Source organism: Alosa sapidissima, chromosome 20, assembly GCF_018492685.1.
Source record: "Alosa sapidissima isolate fAloSap1 chromosome 20, fAloSap1.pri, whole genome shotgun sequence".
Lineage (NCBI taxonomy): Eukaryota > Metazoa > Chordata > Actinopteri > Clupeiformes > Clupeidae > Alosa > Alosa sapidissima.
The window spans coordinates 25,715,590-25,738,384 of NC_055976.1; the positions used below are offsets into that span (position 1 = coordinate 25,715,590).

The 22,795-nt window shown below is 41.3% G+C and overlaps 3 protein-coding genes across 4 annotated transcripts; 2 read left to right on the forward strand and 1 right to left on the reverse strand.

Moving 5' to 3' along the window:
• Positions 1-968: 968 nt before the first annotated feature.
• Positions 969-6,655, reverse strand: faf2 (Fas associated factor family member 2). Of its 2 annotated transcripts, XM_042074994.1 has the most exons (12): positions 6,531-6,587; positions 5,669-5,697; positions 5,201-5,269; positions 4,962-5,096; positions 4,766-4,842; positions 4,174-4,312; positions 3,807-3,892; positions 3,614-3,705; positions 3,023-3,200; positions 2,560-2,731; positions 1,826-1,969; positions 969-1,717 (listed from the first exon to the last, which is right to left on the reverse strand). In XM_042074994.1, the coding sequence occupies exons 3-12, from the start codon at positions 5,246-5,248 to the stop codon at positions 1,535-1,537; spliced, it is 1,254 nt and encodes a 417-aa protein (XP_041930928.1). In that variant the 5' UTR covers positions 5,249-5,269; positions 5,669-5,697; positions 6,531-6,587; the 3' UTR covers positions 969-1,534. The 2 variants fall into 2 exon arrangements, with proteins under 2 accessions (XP_041930928.1, XP_041930927.1); XM_042074993.1 differs by lacking the exon at positions 5,669-5,697 and having other exon boundaries at positions 6,531-6,655.
• Positions 6,656-14,112: 7,457 nt separating this feature from the next.
• On the forward strand, positions 14,113-16,248 carry LOC121694710 (12-(S)-hydroxy-5,8,10,14-eicosatetraenoic acid receptor-like). The gene has a single exon (XM_042074998.1). The coding sequence runs from the start codon at positions 14,519-14,521 to the stop codon at positions 15,512-15,514; it is 996 nt and encodes a 331-aa protein (XP_041930932.1). The 5' UTR covers positions 14,113-14,518; the 3' UTR covers positions 15,515-16,248.
• Positions 16,249-17,470: 1,222 nt separating this feature from the next.
• Positions 17,471-21,189, forward strand: LOC121694709. The gene is made up of 5 exons (XM_042074997.1): positions 17,471-17,653; positions 18,403-18,721; positions 19,204-19,344; positions 20,170-20,275; positions 20,457-21,189. The coding sequence occupies exons 1-5, from the start codon at positions 17,549-17,551 to the stop codon at positions 20,899-20,901; spliced, it is 1,116 nt and encodes a 371-aa protein (XP_041930931.1). The 5' UTR covers positions 17,471-17,548; the 3' UTR covers positions 20,902-21,189.
• Positions 21,190-22,795: the final 1,606 nt, after the last annotated feature.

The following is a 22,795-nucleotide window of genomic DNA, read 5'->3' on the forward strand; positions in this document are numbered from 1 at the left end:
ATGAATTTCTAAAATAAAGTTCAGTAATTTAGTAAACAATCCAGAACTTGTGCAGCTGTGTTAGAAAAATACTTTCCCTGAACATATGTTTTCTCTGTTCATAAAAGAAACCAACCATGATACCATCACTAATAGTTGTATGCCAGAAGGGTCGGGAAAGATATTTTTTTATTATGTTTGTGTCAAAGTGACTCAGTTCTGTAGAACCGATCAGTGTAGCATACCCTCAACTCAAAGATTTCAAAGGGAAAACAAAGATTTTACCAGTAGAAAGCAGTCAAATTAAGCCAAACTGGACAATAATCTCTGTTAATCAGTCCTGTGTTGGCCATCAGGCAGCTAACACACTTGTGCCAAGAAGTAAACGTTTTCATGAATCCCAAGGGATAGTGTAGTTTGCTTAAACTCAAGCTAAGGTTCAACCGTTCAAAACATAACTGGGGTATTTTAGGCAGACATAAAACTGATGTATAAAAAAACTGAAAATCTTCTCCAATATTCCTGCAACTTTTCATTTCAGGTTTTTATGAATGTCATGTTGTGGCATGGCAAAATAACGTCAAAGATGTGGCATTGAACTGTACTGAGAAATGCCCTCATTATTCAGATTTTCTTTCCGTTTCATAACATTATGTGAAATAATACATCTGCAGTTCTAAAACAAAATCGTGGACAATGCTCCAACCTTGAGTGCCAAATTGTCATTCACATTTCCTGAAGTGATTTATGGGGAAGGAAGGTTAGCTCAACCATCACACCCCTATACTGTACTAAGTATTAAGAAAGGATAAAACTAATAACCCTATAATACATATTTTAGTAGTTATATTTTATTCTTTTTTCCCCCAACATACCTACAAAAATACTAAAACCGACATGGCTTCAATGTTAGCTGTGCCCAACGGCAGGATGAAATGTAAACGTTACCAAAAGCTTGGACAGCAATATTATCAAACTCAAACCACCACAACATTTTAAAATGTTTAATTTATATAGTTGGAAAATTACATCTTTACATGACCGGCCCATTCAGATGGTAGAAGGGCAAAATAGGCATCTATGAATTACCACAGGCACACTATGGGCACACTTGTACTATACTATATAGACAGGGGCACATGTAAAAGCTGTGTCCCTAGTTTTTGATCTCAGTCAGTTAAGAGGTGCAAGTAGCCCATTAGTTTTTCAACCCCTCAAACTGCTTTTGGTCGTTTCGTACATTATATGGTCAACTTCGCATTTTTTTAAAAAAAAAGTTAAAGTATAGTGAATTTCAGGCGTGTTCTTAAATATCTTGGTATTGTATTTACAGGGCAGTTCACGTTGCTCTCCTTCAACAAAAACCAAATCAGTCTGAGTCGGGTATTGGGAGGAGGGACAGTGGGACAGGGGCTTGAAATATTTTCCAGAGGTTAATTTTAGTGATCCCTTGTGCACAATGGTCATTCGACAAAATAAAATACAAAAGAAGAAAAAAAAAAAAAAAAAAAAAAAAAAAGAAGCTTTTTCACGAGCCAGGGAGATAAGCTAGATGTCAATCGTCCGTGAGGTCTTGCACAAATAGGACTTCTGACCGACTGAGGCCGGCCTCCTTGAGTGTGGGGGGGTTGGGCTGCTCCACCGTAGGTAGGCAGGGAAGGACTCGGCGGGGGAAGTTTGTAACTATCTGGAATTTCTCCGGGCTTTCTTTCAAAGAAAACAGGAAGTCGTGTATTACCTAATGACGAAGTGGAGAGAAACAAAAAAATATGATTAATCTGATAATACCGAAAGCATGACATCACAAAAAATGCGGATTTCGAGTGGCTTCATTACTGGTGGTTACCGTTAGTGACTGGCTGAAGAGGAACCTCCTCTCTACCCGCGTGTCATTGGGGAGTTTGAACACTATTTTAACACTGTCAGGGTCGTCCAGGGCAGGCTCTGGGGGGAGACATTCAGACTTGCGCTCCTTCTCCTCCTGGAGTGTCTACAGAAGGCAAGCAGGCAACATCTTTAATCATTTGAAGGGGTTCATTAACACACACATGCTCCCACGCACGCACGCACACACACACAAGCTCTGTCAAAAGGTCTGCAACACAGCTAACTGCACAGGTCAGGAACGTTTTGACTTTGACTGAAAACACCCTTTTTCAGATTCTGAAGGATGTCCATGAGGTAAAAACAAGATATATTATTGGCCTCCAGAAATGACACCCCCGCTGGATAATCCCACAAATATAATTGAGGGTTTTAAGTGTCCCGTTATCTCGGCTTTTGCAACATTCCCTTGACATCATAGAATATCCTAGAATATTATCCTGAAAAAGGAAATCTAAAATATACAGAGCAAAGTAATATTTTCAAAAGAGAATACAGAGCAAAGTAATCTTTTCAGTAATAATTCTTCTAATTTTTTTCAGTAATAATAACCTTCATTTCTGAAGACCTGTAAGCCTTTTGTTTTATTTTTTTTAGAAAGTAATAAATCAGAGAGCAGTATATTTGCCCATTAAACTGGAACACGGCTTGATAAATCAGAACAAAATGAAGTGTTATGCGGTTGGCCTCCCTCACCCGTCTCCTCCTCTCCTCTGCCAGCACGCCCTGGCGAACCTTCTCCTCCTCCTGCCTCTTCTGCTCTTGCTCCTCTCTCTTCTTGCGGTCCTTCTCCTGGTCTGCTCGGAGTGAAGCCAGGTAGGCCTCGTCCTGCTGCTGCCTTAAGACCTGCGTCTGGTTCCTCTCTTCCCTGAACACACACACACACACACGCACGCACGCACACACACACACAGAGTGAACCACATTCCTATGCATAACACATGCACAAACATCTTCCATTATAAACATCTGTCCTTATCTGTAACCACACTCTGGGGTCATGTGATGCTAAAACATTCCTCGCAAGTGGTCAGTGCAAGATGAGTGACCGTGAGCTTAAACTGCACTGAGATTACAGCAGTGAAAGCAATTCATTGAGCCATGCGGATGGCTTTCGGATCCAGATATGGTTGAGTGCACAACTGATAGCCGTGCTCACCTCTCCAGGCGTTCGGACATCAGGTAGGTCTGGTTGGCCTCCATGATGAAGTTGAGCTGGTTGATGAGGTCCTCTGGTTGGATGAGCCCCTCTAGCCGGCCCACCACGGTCATCTTCCTATCCTTAAGCATGATCATGGCCAGAAAGGGGTAGGTGTTCTCTCGCAAGGCCTGGGACACTGATGAGCGCACACACACACACACAGGAAGAGAGGTTTACTCTTAATCATCTACACTGATCCACACCACAGTTATTCCCTTCTGAAGCTCATTTCCTTATAGTATGCTACTGTAGGTGCAGTAGGTAGTTTCCGTTAATTAAAAATTCTATTGCGTGTAGGTTTTTTGACATTTTCAATCTTTCTATACTGGCAACAAATATATGGTCTTTCTAATAAATATCATTATTGTAAGGCAAAACAAAACCCACTAACTACACCTCTGTGAATGACACAAATTCCAAAGGGTGTGTAAAGAGTCAAATAATCATCTCATTGCAAAGTAGCAATAGATAAATATACAGACCTGAAACACATACATATATTATCTCATCTGACAAACTCTTTGACTTTTGAGGAAGTTACATAGTCACCTCTGTAGCCCTCCGGCTTGTTGGTGGAACACGCCCAAAAAAGCATCCTCGTATTAATGAATGTCAGGACCTCTTCCGTGCATAACGTGGAACTGTATGGACAAGGAGGTAGAATTAACTAAGAACTTGTATATTAGCGTTCAATGACACGGCCCAATGAGGCCAAAATCTACGAGTATGGTGGAAGACCTACCGACAAAACTCATCGGTGTCCTGGTGCTCTTCTCCGTGTAAGTATACTAGCAAGTAACGTAGCTCCCGTTTCGCATCATTCAGTGCCTACAGAGGACAGACCACGAGATAAAAACTCTTAGCACTAACCTCTAATAGACCAAATGTCCACAATAGTGTGTGCACATGACATTGTTAGAGCATAGTAGAATTTTTTTTTTTTTTATTTGATTTGAGACTTGACTGAAAAAGGAAATTGACACGTATTTTAGGTATAAAGAAAACTGACATTTTAAAAATGTATTTCATGCAAAAGCATATCATTACACGTTCAGCACCACTGCCAACCACTTAAACCACAAATTAATACAAAATCCAGGACAATTTACCTGGCTGTATGTTCCTTGATAAAAGACAGGATGTGATCGGCCATACTTCTCTTCAAAACTATGAATAAATGAGACCACATCTCCTACTGGGTCTGTAACTCTTCCTCTGGGGTCCGGTCTGATAAAGCGCAGGGCGAACCTGGGAGAAATCACATTAGACGTTCAGCAAACAGTTTTTGTGTGCATATCCCACCTTCTGGCAGGTGCAGGACAAAATAAAACTTACTCAATTGAAAAAAGTCCGCAACACTGCTTTTGACTCCCATATATGTAATGCACAACAGGCAACGTTTCGACCCTGCTGGGTCTTCTTCAGGCAAAATGGGTCGAAACGTTGCCTGGTGTGCATTAAATATATGGGAGTCAAAAGCAGTGTTACGGACATTATATTTTTTCAATTGAGAAATCACATTAGAGTCATTTAGTGTCATTAAAGCAATCCCAGCTTATTCATAATTATGTGGTGAAAAGAAATGAGGCATACTAGGATTGTCCTTTATTTTTGGAAAGAGGTCACAATCGAGGATAAAAAATACACTATAAATAGACAGTACATTAAGGTGAACATTATGTGAAGCAGTTCGAGGTTTACCTGAATATGTCCAGAAGAGTGTAATATGTAAACCTGAATGGAAGCATTATTAAGTAGTAACTCCATCCTAACAGGCCCTGCAATAATAAAAAGGACAGTCAAAAGCAAATCTCCTCTTCTAACCTTCCATTTGAAAATGAGCCATATTGCCAGAATGTGTACAATTAACGCAGAAAACAAAACGCAAGATACTTACTCTGGGCTGTGGCCTTGATACAATATAGCTATACACTCTGTGGTCAGCTGTATTGACCTGTAAAGGTCTAGAGGGAGGGGGGTTGAATACGCTGGGAACTCCTTCCTGCTCATTCAGTCTGTCCTGCACGGCTGCCTGAAACACAATACCCATCCATGGTTACCTTAAGCTCATTTCTTGGGCACATCTCTTGAAACGACCCAGACACGCCACAGCTAGTCACAGGCAGCTGTTCTCACCTCGATATTCCAATTGTGCTGTTCTAACGTGCGTCGACATTGGTCCATAGACTCCAGGCCCGTGAGGTCCTGTTAGAGAAAAGCAGACGTTTTGGCAGAAGTGTTCACTACAAGGGACCACTGAGCGAAGGTGCCTGCAGTGAGAATGACTTGATAATCTGCTTGATCGCCAACTTCAGGGTGTTAACAGCTCAGAGCTCATATCTTACCAGCTAGCGAGCCCTTGGTTAATGTTATTTGATAATATTGACGTCTTGGCTGGCTACCGTTCAGCATTTAACTGTCGTTGTTAACTGTAGCCTAGTTCTACACCGTTAGGTTACCCCACTCAAGCAAGTAGACTGATAGATAGATAGATAGGTAGATAGATAGAGATACTTTATTGATCCCCAGGGGAAATTCAAGTAGGCTACCTTAACCCATGCAATGACTTGCATCTTGCATTGACGTGTCACACATTAAACTTACGTGAGCTTTGCTGTCATATGATGTGTGACCTGAACCAAAATTTGACATAACGTTAGCAATTTAATCATTGACATGGGAAACATCACCTAATGACAGTTGGGGACCATCTCACCAAGCTAACGTTAACTGTTTGAGCCAAAGTAGGGAGGCCTGGTTCTTTTTAGCTAGCCTCGGCTGTACGGAATAGCCTTTCAAGTAACGTTAACAGTTAATGTTACCAAAATGTTTCCCTTTACGATAAACTGTCATTAGCTACCAAGACAGGGAACAAGAGACATTGTAGACTAATTTAGCAATCCCACGATCAGGGATTGATTCTTCAAAATATATTTTCGCGAGTAAAACAAAAAGATGGGTGCTGTAATGATGTTTCGTATGGATGGCATGAGTTTTATTTATTTTATCTCCTTTCCCAATTGCACTACCTAAATAACAAGCTAGCAGTCGCCACCGTTAACGTAGCCTGTTTATCACGAGCTAGGTCCAGTGGCCTGCTGGCTTGTAATTTTCTAAAATCAACAGTAAGTTACTCTGAGTTGCTGAAATAGCTGCTAAGAATTCAGGGAAACGGTGGTCCTGACACTCGTAGCTAGCCAGAAAGCTATCTAGATCATATGCTAAATACCATATGAAGGCAACTAACGTTAGCTTTCAGGAGTAACCACCTAGTTTAGTGGTTCATGTTAGCTAACGGAGCAAAAGCTAGTTTGCTAACTAGCTAGGTCTGTTGGTCGAAGTAAACTCGCTCACTTCTTCTCGCAGCTGGCTTATGAGATTAACAACCAATATATCAACTTCAAAGACAGACACGGACATACAGCCCAGGAGTCAAAATAATCGCTAAAACATGTCTCCACCATACCTGAAACTGAAGGAGTTTTTCAGTCTGCGCCTGGGATAATTCCTGCTCCTCTGGCGCCGCCATCTTACCTTACCAATCCCCAACAAAACGTACTGATGTAGTCAAATGAGTTTTACAGTCACAATGAAAATAGTTTTGTGCTGCCATCTATCATGTTGGAGTAAAACAACAGGTTTGATGGTCATTTTGGTTCTGGGTGATGCATCAAATTCAGCGTTAGTGCATTATACTTTTAAAAATACAAAATATGTTGCACAGCAGACAGTTATGTCCTCTTTAGATGGCCTACCCACCAGTTCCTATGATTATGCATGACATGACAACATTTATGTTTAAAATTGTACATGGTATTTTTACAAATCAAATGAATACTTCTACTACTATCCTACTACTACTAATAATATATAAATAAATGGCATGTGTAATAAATTGCATGTGCACTGTTTTTAGGACAGACATAAACATTGTACTACCTCAAACTGCCCACAAGAGGTGGGTGAGATCAACATGGCTTAAACAAACTCAGGGGTCCTACAACAAAGCTCCCTTTAGACAAAGCTCCCTCCCCAACAAATTAACTCCAGTTAAAATGAATTTGCAGCACTATTTATGAGAACTTGGTTCACTCTTTCTCTCCTTTTTTTCCCTGCCTTCTTCAGAAGGCTCCTTTGCCTCTCCTAACTCTCTTCAGGATAAAATGTTTCCCCTGTCTTATTTTTTACACAATCAGTCTAAATAACAAGTCCACGAGTTGGTATTATTGCATAAAAGGTTGCTGGGCTGGTTTAATGGAAAATATATTTCCATCATTGCATTTAAGATATACAAAGTGAGATATGTGTAAATTACGTGAGTCTGACAGTCAGTGCTGACTACAACACAATCATTGCTGAATGCTGAGTTAAAAACATTTCTCCTCTTAGCATAGAATACCCAGTCAGTCTGATTCGGCCATCTTCAGGTAGCTCTGGATCATTCTTCTCATACATCAGCCTTGTTTCTCTTGATCTAATAGGTAGCCTAAGTCTAACAAGATGTCACCTTTCTTACAAGAGACCTGACCTTGGTTGACTTTACCTCAGCTCTTACACAAGAGACAGAATCTCCATGGCTACCACTGTGCCTTTAGTACAATTTCCAACTCCTGATGTAAACATAGCAATACCAAAACATATTTCAATGCAGGGTATGTAGCTTGGCTGATGCAGGATGGTACAAATGACAATAACAATTTTGGATCAGGTCCCATAAACCATGACAATGTTCTAGAAGAGAAAACATATAAGCAACAGAAATTAGGTGAAAATGTGTGCACCAGTGGGGCTGCTTCCCTCTGGTGGTCAATGTGGGGTATGGCAATATGAAAACTAAAATATAGCAGGAATCATCACATATGCATGCAGACAGACAGACAGACACACAGACACACACACACACACACACACACAGTTCATCTGTAAAACGTAAAACCCATTTTCCAAGTGATTAGGATACATTTGCAAAGCACAGTTGAACAAGTGGTACAGAAAAAGATGGACAGACTCTTAAAATGCTGTCAGATGCTGAAACATTACAATTCAAATTCAAACATTCAAATTATTTCGAAAAAGATCAGTGAGTACAAACATATAGCAAAGGATGCATCTCTAAAACCAGAACACATACCACACTTTATCTCAGGGAGACATGAGCAGAAGCAGCCACAAGAGCAAAATGCTGGTAAAAACAGAAAACTGAAGAGGCAGGAACTCATGCCATTTAAGGCCTGTCTGTTCTTAGTTTTATCTGAATGAGCACTGAGGCTTGTTTTCATGTGAGATGTTTATTCTACTACTTAGTCTTGGTAAGTAAACACTATAATCATACGGTAAGACTTTAGTTTACGAGGTCCTTGTTCCAATGTATCTACATAACAAAGTAGGGTACAGTGTAACAACCTAACAATATCTCATATATCACATACTGTTGTCCAAATATAATGTATTTTTGTATACCTACAGATCATTAGTACAGGTATAATACTAATAATTGTGCTTGTTACAATACTTTGCCAAAGTGGTCTCAAAGGGTACTTTTTACATGTGTGCTAATGATCTAGGTACACAAAAATAGATTATGTATGGACAACATGTGTGATATGACTTGAGCATTGGTTGTTAAACTGTACTTCATTATAGATACAGTGGGACAAGGAACCCCATAAAATAAAGTGTTACCAAACATACTATTATTTTGAATGACTATTGATAAAATTATGAATAAATGCATATGCACTGTCAAGTCTGATATTTAATCAGCCAAAGGACATACATGTAACTCCTCGGTTAACTCTCTTCATGGGCTTTCTAGCCAGAATTAAATTAAATTAGGCCTTGCATCAACACTAAAATGTCACAGTCAAAACTTTGCCTTGATGGAATGATTTACCTAATAATCTTCATTCTACAGTGGCAATAGTTTTGGTATTCAAAAAGCGTCTAACGACTAATCTGTTTACCTTGTAGCTAACTAATCACTTCTCCAAACAGTTAGATGTTTATGGTTATTTTTATTCTGCTGTTAATTCTATTACGTTTTTTACATTTAGGCAATATGACTGCTAATTTTTCATTTAGATGTAAAGTGTATTGATATCATTGTAAATTGCTTTGGACAAAAAACCCTGTTAAGATCTATAAACAGACATAATATGACAAGTATTGCTTAGGCTAGCTGCATTCATTTGTTTTGTTGTTTTGTAAACTTGCAGTTATTGTGACTGGGGGACATCCAACAGTGTCCCAGGGTCCAGGTGTGTGATATTTCATTTTGTTTAAAATTGTTTTAGTTTTTTTTTTTTTTGTACCGTCAGTACTGGTGACCTCGAGAAATGGAGATCTATGTAAAAACACACTTTTAACTTTTGCTTTTGCTTGATATATCATAATGTGTAAGCACATTTCCCACATGATTTGGCATACTTTTATGAATTTTTAGTGATGGAGAAGTTTTTCTGTGGGAGCCTGTCCTGTTTTGTGTATATCAAGATAATTTGCGCTTGCTGTCTTAAAGTGTGCTCAATTTAAGTGGTGTTCTTATTTGACTACATGCTGCTTTCATTTTACTAAAATGTGCGCTATACTGTTATTGACAATGACCATCAGCTTTGAATGTCACTGTATAAGCTGCATGTATTTGTATCACTTATGCTCATCTGCTTTGTTGAAAGCACCATATTAGCATAATTTGATTAATAGCATTTTTTAAATAAATGATTTGATGTCTTGTTCATTTCTCTGCTCCTCTCATTTCTCTCTGTTCAGCTGATTGCCTTTGTGAATTTCGGATCAATGGAATGCTACCATCTAGTGGCGAAGGTGGTGATGTTGACTAAAACTAGATATACCACATAGCGGTACAAAATACGACCGCCGCTGAGTCCTGTACATCCTCTCTGTAAATAAATGACGCTTGTCAAATTCTCTCCATCTCCTACTCCATCCCCTACTCTTGCAACTTTGGTGTATGCTTGTAGCCTATGTGTGTGCCTGTGTGTGTGTGCGTGTGTGTGCCTGTGTGTGTGTCTGTGTGTGTGGATGTGTGTGTGTGCATGTGTGTGTATTAATATAATTTACAATTAGAGCAGATCCATATTGTTAGTTTTGTCAGCGTCTGTTTCAAACAAAGCTCTGGTATCTTACCTCTCAAAATTCATTCTGCTGTCATGAAGCATTATTATCACCTATGTCGATTATGTTTTACTAGCAAGTCCGTCGAGAGGTGTGCCAAATTGACACTGTGGCAATATTAACATTCCTGGCGAGTGTGGAACTGAAAATCTCCAAACAAAAGTTGCAACTCTGTCAGGAGAGAGTTAAGTATTTGGGTCATATACTCACTCCTGGCTGTTGGGCCCTAGATGCATCTTATCTCAGCAAAAACTGCTTGTCCCAGACCCAAGACAAAGCAGCATATGTTGCGCTTCCTATGAATGGTTGGCTACTGCTGTGCTTGGATTTTAAATTATACAGAGAGGGCACAGCCTCTCCAAGCATGCATATGCAAATGTAAAAACATGACTGACAAACTGACAATTGTGATAAATCCTTTATAGATCTAAAACAAGCATTAGTGTCTGGGGTAACTATGACTTACCATTCCATTTATTTGTGTGTGAAAAAGCAGGGTACGTGTTGGGGGTGTTGTGTTAACAGCATGGTGGTCATCACAGACCAGTGCAGGGCTGCCAACTTTTCAAAAAACCTTGGAGTGAGATTTGGTGGGGCCAACCAAAATTTTGCTGCGGAAATTTTTGTTTGGCTCGTTCAGCATTATACCGTACAGTAAAAAAAAAGTACATTGGTTCTCAGGTGTAGGGACCAGGGTCCCAGAGTTAAATTAACATTGGTATCAAAGGGATCTAGCCTAATGCTAGGACCATGGGCGATGGAGGCATTCTGAAAGTGGGTGGGACATTTCAGGGGGGGGGGGGGGGGGGTGTCCTCCCCCAGAAAATGCAATTTCCTGAATTCTGGTACATTTTACCAGGTTATTTAGATACTTCTATATAACAAAATAAAGCCAGCCTACGAAATTAATAAAAAGTAAATCATGCATAATTTAAAAATAACTGAATATATAGGCTACTTGGCTACGCAATAAGGTTTCCATTACAGCACTGCGGACGTTCAATGAACGCATGAAAGCGGATAAAGTAAATTAAATATCAAACTAAAGCGAAAATGTCATGCTTTTGAAGGCCTACCATTGTGCAGTCTAGCTGTGGTTAGTGACGTGATGCTGTTAATGGGGAGTTTTACATAAACCTATAGGTTATTATTTATTTGGCGTACAAACAGCACTGGTATTTCGCACGGCAATAGTGGGGGGGTCCAAACTAACAATTTTAAAAAGTGGGTGGGTGTTTTGTAAGAATTTAAGAAATGTTTGTATATTTTAACTTTTAAATGCATCAATCTGGTGCACTTTTAAAAATAAATTCAGAGGTCAGACTTGCTTATTTTTATGGAAATATTTGTGCTGTAGCCTAAGCTATTTTGCACTTCAGAATTATAACCATGCATACACAGGTGGAATAGTTGATGGTGATATTGCAATAAGTTCACAACCACAAAAACATATGGTCCATTTCACAGTTCAGAAATGTTCAGCACTCCATGAAATTATGCAGAAGTGGTCACCTGTGTTTTTCAGCTATTCATTTAAGATAATATATTGGTCATTGTAATGGCCATAGCCTACAGGCTATTCCTTTTTCAGGATGTACCCATATCTGCATGATGTGAATGTTTGCATATGGCTTATGTCAGGCTTTATATCAATATTTGTGTCTCCTTATTTGATTTTCTTTATATTTTTGCATTAATGTCACTGGAAAGCATGGCAATATAAATATATTCATTTATCTGTGTAAGTGGGATTGGCTGGAACCTGACAATATAAGAACCATGATAGTGGGATAATCTACTGAGCAATTTACAAAAATGTATGTAGGCCTACTGACAAATAGTTTACATTAGAATACATTATAATTTCGCCCCAATGAGGCTATGTAGAAATGTGTTACAATTTCAAAAACAGAGGCATGCTTTATATCCTCGTATTCGGTACGGTTTGCTGTTTATTGTGATATTAGGTTTGCCACATGTTGTGTGAAGGGTTAGTGAGATATTACAACCGAGAGTAATGGGTGTGCACTGTGTGCAAAATGCAAATATGATTAGCCTAAATTGCACGTCGGTTCAATGATCATTTTCTCGCGAACCATTTATCACAGCAACTAATATCATTGGAAAGCTTAGATTCCGCTCGTTCACATGATGTGTGATATCATGTATAGGTTTAGTTTAGTTGAACCTCATCTGCCAGGTATTTGACCTACCACGTTTGCGTGAAAAATACTCAAAGCATAGGCCTACCTGAAGCCGGGGGAATGCGCCTGGGATGGCTTTTGAAGTAGCATCGCAAATGAGAGAAAATTTAGAAAATTCCACAGACAGGGGGTGCTCTTGAACCCTCTCACCGTCTCTGAAAGCATAACCGTGGCTCAACAGGTAGATCTATAGGCTAAACTCATTTTTCAGGCATCTGACCGACCGGGTTGACACTTCAGCGTGAGAAATCGTGGGTGTGGCGTGTGAGTGTGTGAAACTAATCAAATGCGTGTGTCTCACGGCCAATGCGTGAGAGTTGGCAGCTATGCAGTGGCTTACGTAGGCTATCTAAGCAATTAGATCTAGTAGTGAGAGGGATGATGTGGCAGCAGCTGCAAGTGTTAGCTTGTTAGATAGATAGATAGATAGATAGATACCTTATTGATCCCCAGGGGAAATTCAAGGTCTTGTTAGCTTGTGCTGACATTGTGTTGTTACATCCACTCACTGTACAAGTCCCACATGAAGTTATCAGCTTGGGCAAGCCTGGCAGTGAACCCCAAGAAGGCTGCCAGCCCAGACGGAGTACCTGGCAAGGTGCTCAGAGCGTGTGCCCACCAGCTCGCCCTCATCTTCACCAGAATCTTCAACCTCTCCCTGGCCCAGGCAGTCATCCCGGCCTGCCTGAAATCAGCCACAATCATCCCAGTGCCGAAGAAGTCTCCCATCACCAGCCTAAATGATTATCGTCCTGTGGCCCTCACGCCTGTAATCATGAAGTGCTTTGAGAGACTGGTTCTTCAGCAGATCAAGGACTATCTCCCCCCAGACTTCTCCCCTCAAGGACTATCTCCCCCCAGTACTTTATGACACAATATAGTAGTGAAGCACATTAAACAGATAATTAAAAAGAACTGTATTTCTCCCCTTTCCTCTAAGATACTTGGCCACTGTGAATGTAGTATTCCAGGTATGTGTGTATGTCTTTGTTTGTGAGGTTATCTACATGTGATACAGAAAAGCGTCCTCAGAATATACTGCTGCTCTTGTGCTCTCTAAATGATGAAATGATAAAAAAGGAAAATGCTGATATGAAAATGCTTGTGTATTTTGCTAAACGGTTAACATAACATGTTGTATATTGATTTCAATTATATATTTCTTTTTTTCTTTTCACTTTTAACATGTATTGTCATGTGACCTATCAATCAAGTGATCTCTGTTTGTAATGTGACCTACTTGATTGACCTGCTTTGAAAGAGTGGCAGCCATTTTTGAGTGGCTCTGTTGAAGGCCAGTTTGGCCGAAACGCGTAGGCATGTTTAAGCAGCTAAATAAGAAAATACATTTTTATATGCATCCTTCTTGAGTGCCTCGGATTTGTCTTTGTCTTAATTTTTTAATAAATCTGGAATCCCTGTGCCGAAGAGCACCATAAAGGAGTTACACCCTGTAGCACTCCAAACAGAACTGTTTTTTCCACTTTTTCATCATATCATTTCCTCGAAAGAGGGCTGTGTCAACTTGTCTGACTTTGCAATGTGGGCATGTTTGAGTAAAAAATATTCCTAAGTTGGTTGAAAACATTTCCTTGAAAGAGGGCTGTGTCAACTTGTCTGACTTTGAAATGTGGGCGGGTTTGAGTAAAAAATCTTCCAATTGTTGGTTGAAAGCATTTCTTCGAAAGTGGGTCGCTCCATCATGTAAGACCTCAAATGTCCAATCACGAGAGCATGTCTGAAGATGTGTGTGTGTGTTTGGGTCACTCATTTGTATGTGAGCGCGTACTGGTGTGAGGTGAAAACAGACATTTTGGTCTCATTGGCTGTGAAGCTGCCAGTGTCCTGCACCACCATATTAACTTCACACACAACTTCAGATTCTTTCTCATTGGTTATTGCGGTCTGTCACAAGTCTGAACAAGTCAGTGTTTAGTGACAACACCCACCCTACGCTTGGGAAACTTGAGACTTTTCTCACTGACCAAATGCATTCCTATTCTCCAGGGTCTCTGTTTGAGGATATCGACTACATGAGGTGATCATTTTGCTGTCACTTTCCATGAGGAGGTGATCATTTGCTGTGTTTTTCCTGAACTGGATTTATTTCTTCGTAATGGAGGTGGACCATCTGGAGGACAACTGCACGGCCCAGAACAAGCCCCTCTATGTGTTCTACTCCACGGTGTTGTTTGGGGAGTTCATCTTAGCTCTCCCCCTCAACGCGTCGGTCATCTATCTCTTCATCTTCAAGCTCAAGTTCTGGAAGACCAACGCCAGCAACATCTTCCTCTTTAACCTGGTGCTGGCGGACATCTTGCTCCTCTTCTGCCTACCTGTGCGCGCCTACAACTTCCAGCAGGGCAAGAGGCGCAGCGAGAACGAGGTGGTCTTCCGTGCCTTGCTCTTCATCCTCTTCCTCAACCGAGGTGCCAGCATCGTCTTCCTCACCGTTGTCTCAGCGTACCGCTACTTGAAAGTGGTCCATGCTGGTCGCAACTGCACGCGGGAGATCCACAAGCACTCGCCGCTCATCGCCGGGCTCATCTGGCTGGTCCTGCTGCCGCTGACCATCCCCATGATGCTGCGTCCGCTGAGTAAGAGCCTGTGCAGCGACGAGGACAATGTTGTGGACGTCTTCCGCGAGATCGTGTTCTTCACGGAGAACCTCGTGCCGTTCGTCATCCTCGTCCTGTGCACGGTGGGCATCACCACGCGGCTCCGCCAGAACACGGTGGGCGACCAGACCATGCTGCGGCGGGCGTCGTTCCTAGTCGCGTCCGTCATACTGGTCTTCTCACTCTGCTTCCTGCCCTGCACCATCTCGCGCATGGTGCTCCTGGTGGTCAGCCGAGGGTCCGAGTTCTCCCCGGAGGCCAAGGACGTCGCGCTGCAGGTCTACGATGGCCTTAAGTGTCTGGAGTACCTGGAGCTCCTGCTGGACCCCATAGTCTACTGCCTGAGCAGCACCAAGTTCAAAAGCCTTTACATGGAGACCTACTTGCCTTTTCTGCTGACTAAAAACAAACAGGACTCGTCAAACAACGTGCCCGCCGCCAGGGAAGCACAGGCACTCCAGGAAGAACCGACTGAGGAATCCGATGACGTCTAATACACAAGAATGCTTTCAGTGTTATGGTCTACAGGGTAACAAAAACTAAGATTTATATATTTAAATTCCATTGGCATACTGTCTATAGTGGGTGAGAAGTTGCTTACACTCCTACACATGTTGTTTTTGCAACAAATAAATGTTTCGTTATTGGTTGATACTTGTGGGACCGTGTTGAAAGGTAGTCTGAAGTAGACAGTCTGCAATTGCCTAAACAGGGATATTTCACGTTTCTTTTGTATGGACAACCTTCCTCGACCCAATACACCCCTATCCTCTCTTCTAACCACCATCACCAGCACAATGTTAGCTGTAGATGATATCACAGAAGCCAGTTTGTGGCAAATGTTTTTCATATTCACATAGTTATATAAAAGTCTTGTTCTAAATGATGAGATGATAAAAAAGAAAAATTCTGATATGAAAATGTTTGTGTATTTTGCTAAACGGTTATGCTTCATAACATGGTGTATATTGATTTCAATTATATACTTTTTTTCTTTTCACTTTTAACATGTCTTGTCATGTGATCTATCAATCAAGTGATCTCTGTCATGTGACCTACTTGATTGACCTGCTTTGAAAGAGTGGCAGCCGTTTTTGAGTGGCTCTGTTGAAGGCCAGTTTGGCCGAAACGCGTAGGCATGTTTAAGCAGCCAAATAAGAAAATACATTTTTAGCATCCTTCTTGATCCTCGATTTGTCTTAATTTTTGAATAAATCTGGAATCCCTGCGCCGCTGTTTTTTTCCGCTTTTTCATCATAACATTTCCTCGAAAGAGGGCTGTGTCAACTTGTCTGACTTTGCAATGTGGGCGGGTTTGAGTAAAAAATCTTCCTTAGTTGGTTGAAAGCATTTCCTCGAAAGTGGGTCGCTCCATCATGTACGTTGTTAATTAACCCCTCTCTTCTGTTAATATGTGTAATATATAATATAATATATAGTAATTGACTGCTGTAAAGGTATTTATTTAACTGATATTTATTACACACAAGGTCAAAAGGTCACCCTATTTGCTATGATTTGTCTCCTTACACCATAATAATTTAGCTTAGTTTTATTTGTAATAATTGAGGGGGTTTTGTGTATGTATATGTGCCAAAGCCAAACTGCCGCACTAAAGGGGGCTTCACATTGTACGCGCAAGTGGCAGCGCTGCGCTATGAAACCCATTATTGTCAATGGCTTGCACGCGCAAGAACTGGTCTGCGTTTAGCCGCTCTTGCGCGCGTCGCGGTCAAAGTTGAACCATGTTGAACTTTGACCGTGACGCGCTGTAAATCATGGGTCTTTTGCGCTGAGCCGGCGGTAACCACAACACAAATCTTTGGGACATTACCTCAACCAAGAGCATCCTAGCGGCGAGAGCAACACATGCCATGAACAATGTGAAGCCCCCTAAGGCAAAAGGTTGTAACTTCGATTTTTGGCAAAAATTAGTTATTGTAATTTTTAGGACAATAAACAAAATTGTACACAAACATCAAGTTTCAATTCGGTTGTTTTTTGGGGTAAATAAGATGATGTTTGTGCCGTAACTTCAAAAAGCCAAGGGGAAATTGTGGTAGAAGCCGGTGATGCAGATACCATTTTATGCCTTCCTTTCACGCTTCTACTGAACACTCAAATGAATTTACGTTGTGAAGTTACGGCACGGGTCCGTGTAACGCTTTGCAGTGCATTGTTCCGCTTGCTCCACCTTCTGACACAAAGCGAAAATTGAGTTGTTATTTCAATTTTTCATTTCTCTGGTGTACTCGGCAAGTGGGAAATTGGATTAATTGTTGTGTTTAGATTTTTTTGGCAGACTTTTTACAATGAAAAATTGCTTTATTAAAAACACATAAACCTCAGTCATTATTGTAATTTTTCATTTTAATGTCGTGATTGGACTGGACCATCGTCGATGTGGGGGTGCGGGGAGGGGATGGTGTACGTCGTGTACGCAAGCTGAGGGTGCGTATTACGTAAGGTGGCGATTTGATTTCAAACTACCAACAGAACTGGTACTTTGCTATCAGTCTCTTAGATGGATGGACATGGATGGGGAGCAACAATTCAGCCTTCATCAAGGCGTTAAACGCCTAACAATGTCAGCTCGAGACATCTCACAGGACCGACTCGTTGCGATATTTCAGGTAATTTAAAAGGTTGCAATCCCGAGTCAGTAGGTTTCTTGTGTCAACGTTAAGGTGTCGATGGCATGCTAATTCGCTAAGTACACGTGCATTTAGCAAGCACACAAATGGTGTTTAGGCTAACTGTGCACAAGTGTAGGCCTAACTGTGTGTGTGTGTGTGTGTGTGTGTGTGTGTGTGTGTGTGTGTGTCGGGGGAGGATGGGTCGTGAACTCCATCAGGTTTAAGTGTTCAGTAGTATTCACTGCACGTAAGTGTTCGGTCACCACTACTGGCGTCAATTCTAAAATGTAAGAAAACTTAAATGCTTAGACATTTCATTATCATTGAACAGTCTTCACACTGGAGTTAAAGCAGCAAGGCCTGCAAAAAAGACCTTACAATCTCATCTGACTTAATGGGCCTTGACATCCACCAATTGTAAGCATCCGTTATTTGTCAGTTAGGGGTAGAGTGCTTCCACCACTTGTTGTCAATGTAACAAGTACTTCATGATCATTTTAAATGTAGTGGAGTGGTCTTGAAATGCAGTGAACTGAAAGTCATAAGTTTCCAAAAGTTTTAATACTCCAGTAAAGTACAGATTGTTGATGACCTACAGTCCCGTAGTTGTGTGACGTATAGATAATTAGCCTATTCTGCAGGATAGGTGTGTTTGGATTTAGCATTCTGAAAATTATGACTTTGTCATACATGTCATTTGTAAGTGTAGTCTCATCAACCCCTTTCCTTCCCCCCTCCCTGATAAGGTGGTGCCAGACACTTTGTACCTAGAGGATGACATCACAGGGGAGACCTTTTTCCCGGACCAGAGAGGGCACTTTGGAACAGTTCGCATGAGAGATAGGGGCTCATTTGCTGTGTTGGGGACATTTAAAGAACATGTTTTGGCAAGTTCCTCATCTACTACACCATCTTCTAGTTCGACGCCCACACAGCCCTGTCGCCCATGGATGAGCAGTGTCACGCACCCAACCAAACCTCAAAACCCAACTCCAAGAGCCAAGTCTGTCCGAAGACCAATATATGTCTCAGAAGTGGACGATTTTGGGAAAGTGTCAGAATGCAGTGAGTATTTGATTTCCCTGGACTGTTTAAACCACTGAGGTCTAGAAGATGCCTAAGTAACCACTTGGCTAGGACTGAAAGACTAAGGAGGAGTTTCTATCCTCAGGCCATCCAAACCTTGAACATACACCATACTGACTTTGCACATGTTAACCCCTCAGCACACACACCCTAATACATTACACTTCAATACATACTCACACGCACAAGCATACACCATTTTTATAGCACCATGTCATACTCTACCCAGTATGTCGATGCATGTCATATTATCTATCTATCTATATTTTGAGATATACGTATCTCAAAATCTGGCTTTTGAGATATACACCAAGCCCTAATGTTTATTTCTGAAGACTACATTGATGTTGACTTGGCTCTATGGTTCTGTGTTGCGTCAAGCATGATCAGTTGATCAGATTTGTCCCACGTTTGTATAGCTATTGAAATCTTGCATGGTTGATATGTAATCAATTTTTCAGCTACCATCCATGTAACAATCTCTGAGGGAGAAGGTGTGCAGGTGGTGGGGCAGACTGTACAAGCGTTCCTCAATTCTGACGACAGTTACACCATGTGTGATAACAAAGGCGTCGCCTTGCCAGACACACCTGAGACAAGAGGTAGGTCAGAGTTGACAATATACTGGTAAGTTTGGATACTCAGTCAGAATGGTGGTTAGAACATCAGGAACAAGGTTTTTTTTTTGCATTGATGGATCAATGGACACACACACACACACAGCAAAGCAAAGCAAAGCAAAGCAAAGCAAAGCAAAGTCTAGCCAGCGTCACTTCCAGAAGGCAGAGGCCTAGCAAACCAGCTATACAAGGCCTATCCATGCTTCTTTCTATGCCCATCTTCCTATGTCTGTCTGCCCACACCATTCTTCCAAGTATCCATTTCTAATAAAGGATATTATGCCCTATATAATAAGGATATAATGGATATAAGGATATAATGCCCTATACAGAAAAGTGGGCGCACCATGTGGTACCAGCCGTGAATAAATATGCAATAGTAAGTTGTATGGTAGAGGGGACTGTAAGGCAAAAGATCTTCTTCCTAATAGGATCAGAGGGTGCCAAACAGCATCTGTATGTTAATCATAAGACTGGGAGAGTTCCTCAGACACACCAAATGGAGGAAACCAATGCACATTGATAGACACCTCTTGACACCTAATTAAGGCACAGAGACACAAGTCAGCAAATCACTCGTGGAAACTCGAGTCTGATACTAACAGCGTTCTAAGAACACAACAATTATAGGGAAGTGTATTAACATCAAAAAATGTTATTTACAAGTATATTATTCAGATTCCTTCAATGTCAATGCAAAGTTAATTATATTTCACACGTGACACTATTTAGTAAAATGCATTGTTTCTTTAGGAGAAGTGACAAAACTTTGATTGTATTGTTATTAATTTCGGTCTTCCATATTAGGCCTTGAGTTTTGGAAAATGGCTACCAGGAAATTCTATGCTATTCGAACAGAAGACCTGGCCAAAACCAAGTCTGGAAGGCTTGACACTACCATCAAACGGAAGAGGTAACCTGCAATGCTAAGCCCTTTGCGTATTACTGTGTGAATGAGGGTAGACTAATCCCTGTACTGGCACTATAGAGTTGTTGTTTTTTTTAATTCTGTTCAGTCACCATAAACACCACATTATAGATCATTACAGGCATTTAATACATTTGATTTTATGCAATGCTTTTAATTCTTTCAGGGTCGATCCAGGAGACAATGAAGTGCTGGAGAGCCTGCAAGGTGTAGAACTGGAAATAAAGAAGTCCTCTGCCCGAGTGTTTGAAGAAGTTGATGGAAAATTTGAGGAGCTATCCATTTCTCTTGGTAGCATCAATGCTAGTTTATTGCAGGTCATGGAACAATGTGAAATATTAGGTGAAGTTAAGGAAACGGTGTGTGAGCTGTCTCAATCTAGTGTTATTAACACTTGCCTCCGACAGGCAGTAGCATGTAAAATCTGCACAAACACACCCACTACTTTGCTTGCCATCACAGCATGCTGTGGGCAGGTGGCAGGCTGTGCCCCATGCGTGCAGACATATCTACATGAAAATGACACTTGTATCCTGTGTCAGATGCCCATGTTTGCCAGTAAACTGGTATTTGTGAGATTTTTGGGTGATGTTTTGGCACTACTGAAGTGAACTCCTCACAGTTGTTAATGTGCACAAATCGGTGTACCTTGTTAGTGATGGCTAAATCTTGTTCAGCAGAGATGTCATGTAATTTATTTGAGTAATGGTATGTTTGTGTTACTATTGACCTTTGGTATGGTTTGTTTGTGCTACTACAGACCTTTTTTTTGTTCAACCATGTGTCTGAGAGCTTCTCTCTTAGTCATAATGTACAGGTATCCCATGTTCTTTTCCCCCTGTATGGACAGTACCTGTATGTACCTTTTTGTAATGGCTACTAAAGTTTCTCAGAAGTAAGATGTGTCTGTGGTAAATATTGTCACATATCTTGTAAATTTAGTATATTGCATTACATTACACTTAGCTGATGCTTTTTAACCCAAAGCGACTTAGTTATTACTTAGTTATTAGGGTATGGTGACAACCTGGAGCATTGTAGGTTAGGTGCCTTGCTCAAGGGCACTTCGGCCATTACCTAGTGCTTAGGGTGGGATTAGTAGAAACGCAATAGAAATATCCAATTCAAAGTTGACTGTCATGAAGTAAAAGTGAAGTCTGCCATGTTTACATCCTACAGTACTGCTTTCTACAGGTAAATGTCACGTGTTGAAAAAGTTAAGTATTTTATATCCGCACCTATAGGGTGCAGCACAGCTTACATTATCTTCGTTTACTACAGTAATGCAGTAATTGCTGTGGCAGCTCAAGTATGGCCAGAGACTGTTAAGAGCTTTGGTATGGCTGACTGGAGTGCTCTGGATGAGCATGAAGCTCTAATCCGTAAATTAGTGGAACAGCGTGGGTTTTCGTGCAAACAAATCAGGGAGGTTCTGCTGAATGAGTATGGCCTGGAGAAGGGTTCCAGTATCTCCTCTATTTCTAAGTTTTGTGCACGGAGGAATATCCATAAATACGATTATGCGTGGCTCGGACAGCATGGTGTGGATTCGCTCGTGCAACCAGCAGTAACGGTTTGTGGGCCTGTTTGTGGAAGAAAAATGATGACTGGGATGCTGAGAGCGTCTGGATACAGGTTGGGTGAAAGAGTCGTAAGGCGTGCTCTAGCGCAGTTGACCCCTACATACACTCAAATGCGAAGAGAGGGGACTGCACGCCAAACTAACCCCCATGTGTACTACGCAGAGTATGCAGGACACAAACTTCACGCAGACCAGAATGAGAAGCTTGTGGATTTTGGGGTGACTGAGGTCGTTGCTTCGGATGGATTCAGCGGTAAAATAATGGGGTTTTCGGTCATGCCAATCAAAAACAACCTCACAATATACGACGAGGTCTACAGGGAAATCTGCCTTAACCACGGCCTTTTTGACCAACTCAGAGTTGATCATGGTAGAGAATTTTATTTATGTCTTTACCAACAAGATAATCTCCGGGACCACCGAACAAACGTCAACAGGCCACCCTTTATTCAAAGCCAATCTAAACAAAATCACGCTGCTGAGAGAAAGTGGGTCGAAATCAATTCAAGAATCAACTACCCGCTAAAATCAACGCTGTGCACTCTGGTAAACAATGGGTTCTTGGATATCGATGACCCTTATGTCAAACACTGTGTCTCCACTATCGCTTCCAAATGCTGCGCGGTTGGATTGCATAATTTTACAGCAGCCTGGAACGCGCACACAATTCCACACAAGGGTATACCCGATGCCCTGTTCGCTGCCAACCTTAACACCGCTCGGATCCCAGCTGAATTACTTCCCCCTGCGGCCGAAGTAGCAGCAGACTATATTAAGAACGGCGGAAGTCTGACTTATCCTGCGCCCTTCGGACGGGACCCTCTTGCTGGCCATCCTGCCCTTAGGATGCAGAGAGAGAATGTTGCTGGCTAGATGTACCTACGAAGACACCTTTTACTCTTGCCTTACAGGTCAAGTCGATA

Coding starts and splice junctions, on each gene's coding strand:
- faf2 (XM_042074993.1), bottom strand. CDS start 6,593: ATGGCGGCGCCAGAGGAGCAGGAATTATCCCAGGCGCAGACTGAAAAA. Junction 5,270..6,530: donor AAAAACTCCTTCAGTTTCAG/GTATGGTGGAGA, acceptor TTTCTCTAACAG/GACCTCACGGGCCTGGAGTC. Junction 4,313..4,765: donor ACTCTTCTGGACATATTCAG/GTAAACCTCGAA, acceptor GATTTCTCCCAG/GTTCGCCCTGCGCTTTATCA.
- LOC121694710 (XM_042074998.1), top strand. CDS start 14,519: ATGGAGGTGGACCATCTGGAGGACAACTGCACGGCCCAGAACAAGCCC.
- LOC121694709 (XM_042074997.1), top strand. CDS start 17,549: ATGGACATGGATGGGGAGCAACAATTCAGCCTTCATCAAGGCGTTAAA. Junction 17,654..18,402: donor GACTCGTTGCGATATTTCAG/GTAATTTAAAAG, acceptor CTCCCTGATAAG/GTGGTGCCAGACACTTTGTA. Junction 18,722..19,203: donor TGGGAAAGTGTCAGAATGCA/GTGAGTATTTGA, acceptor TCAATTTTTCAG/CTACCATCCATGTAACAATC.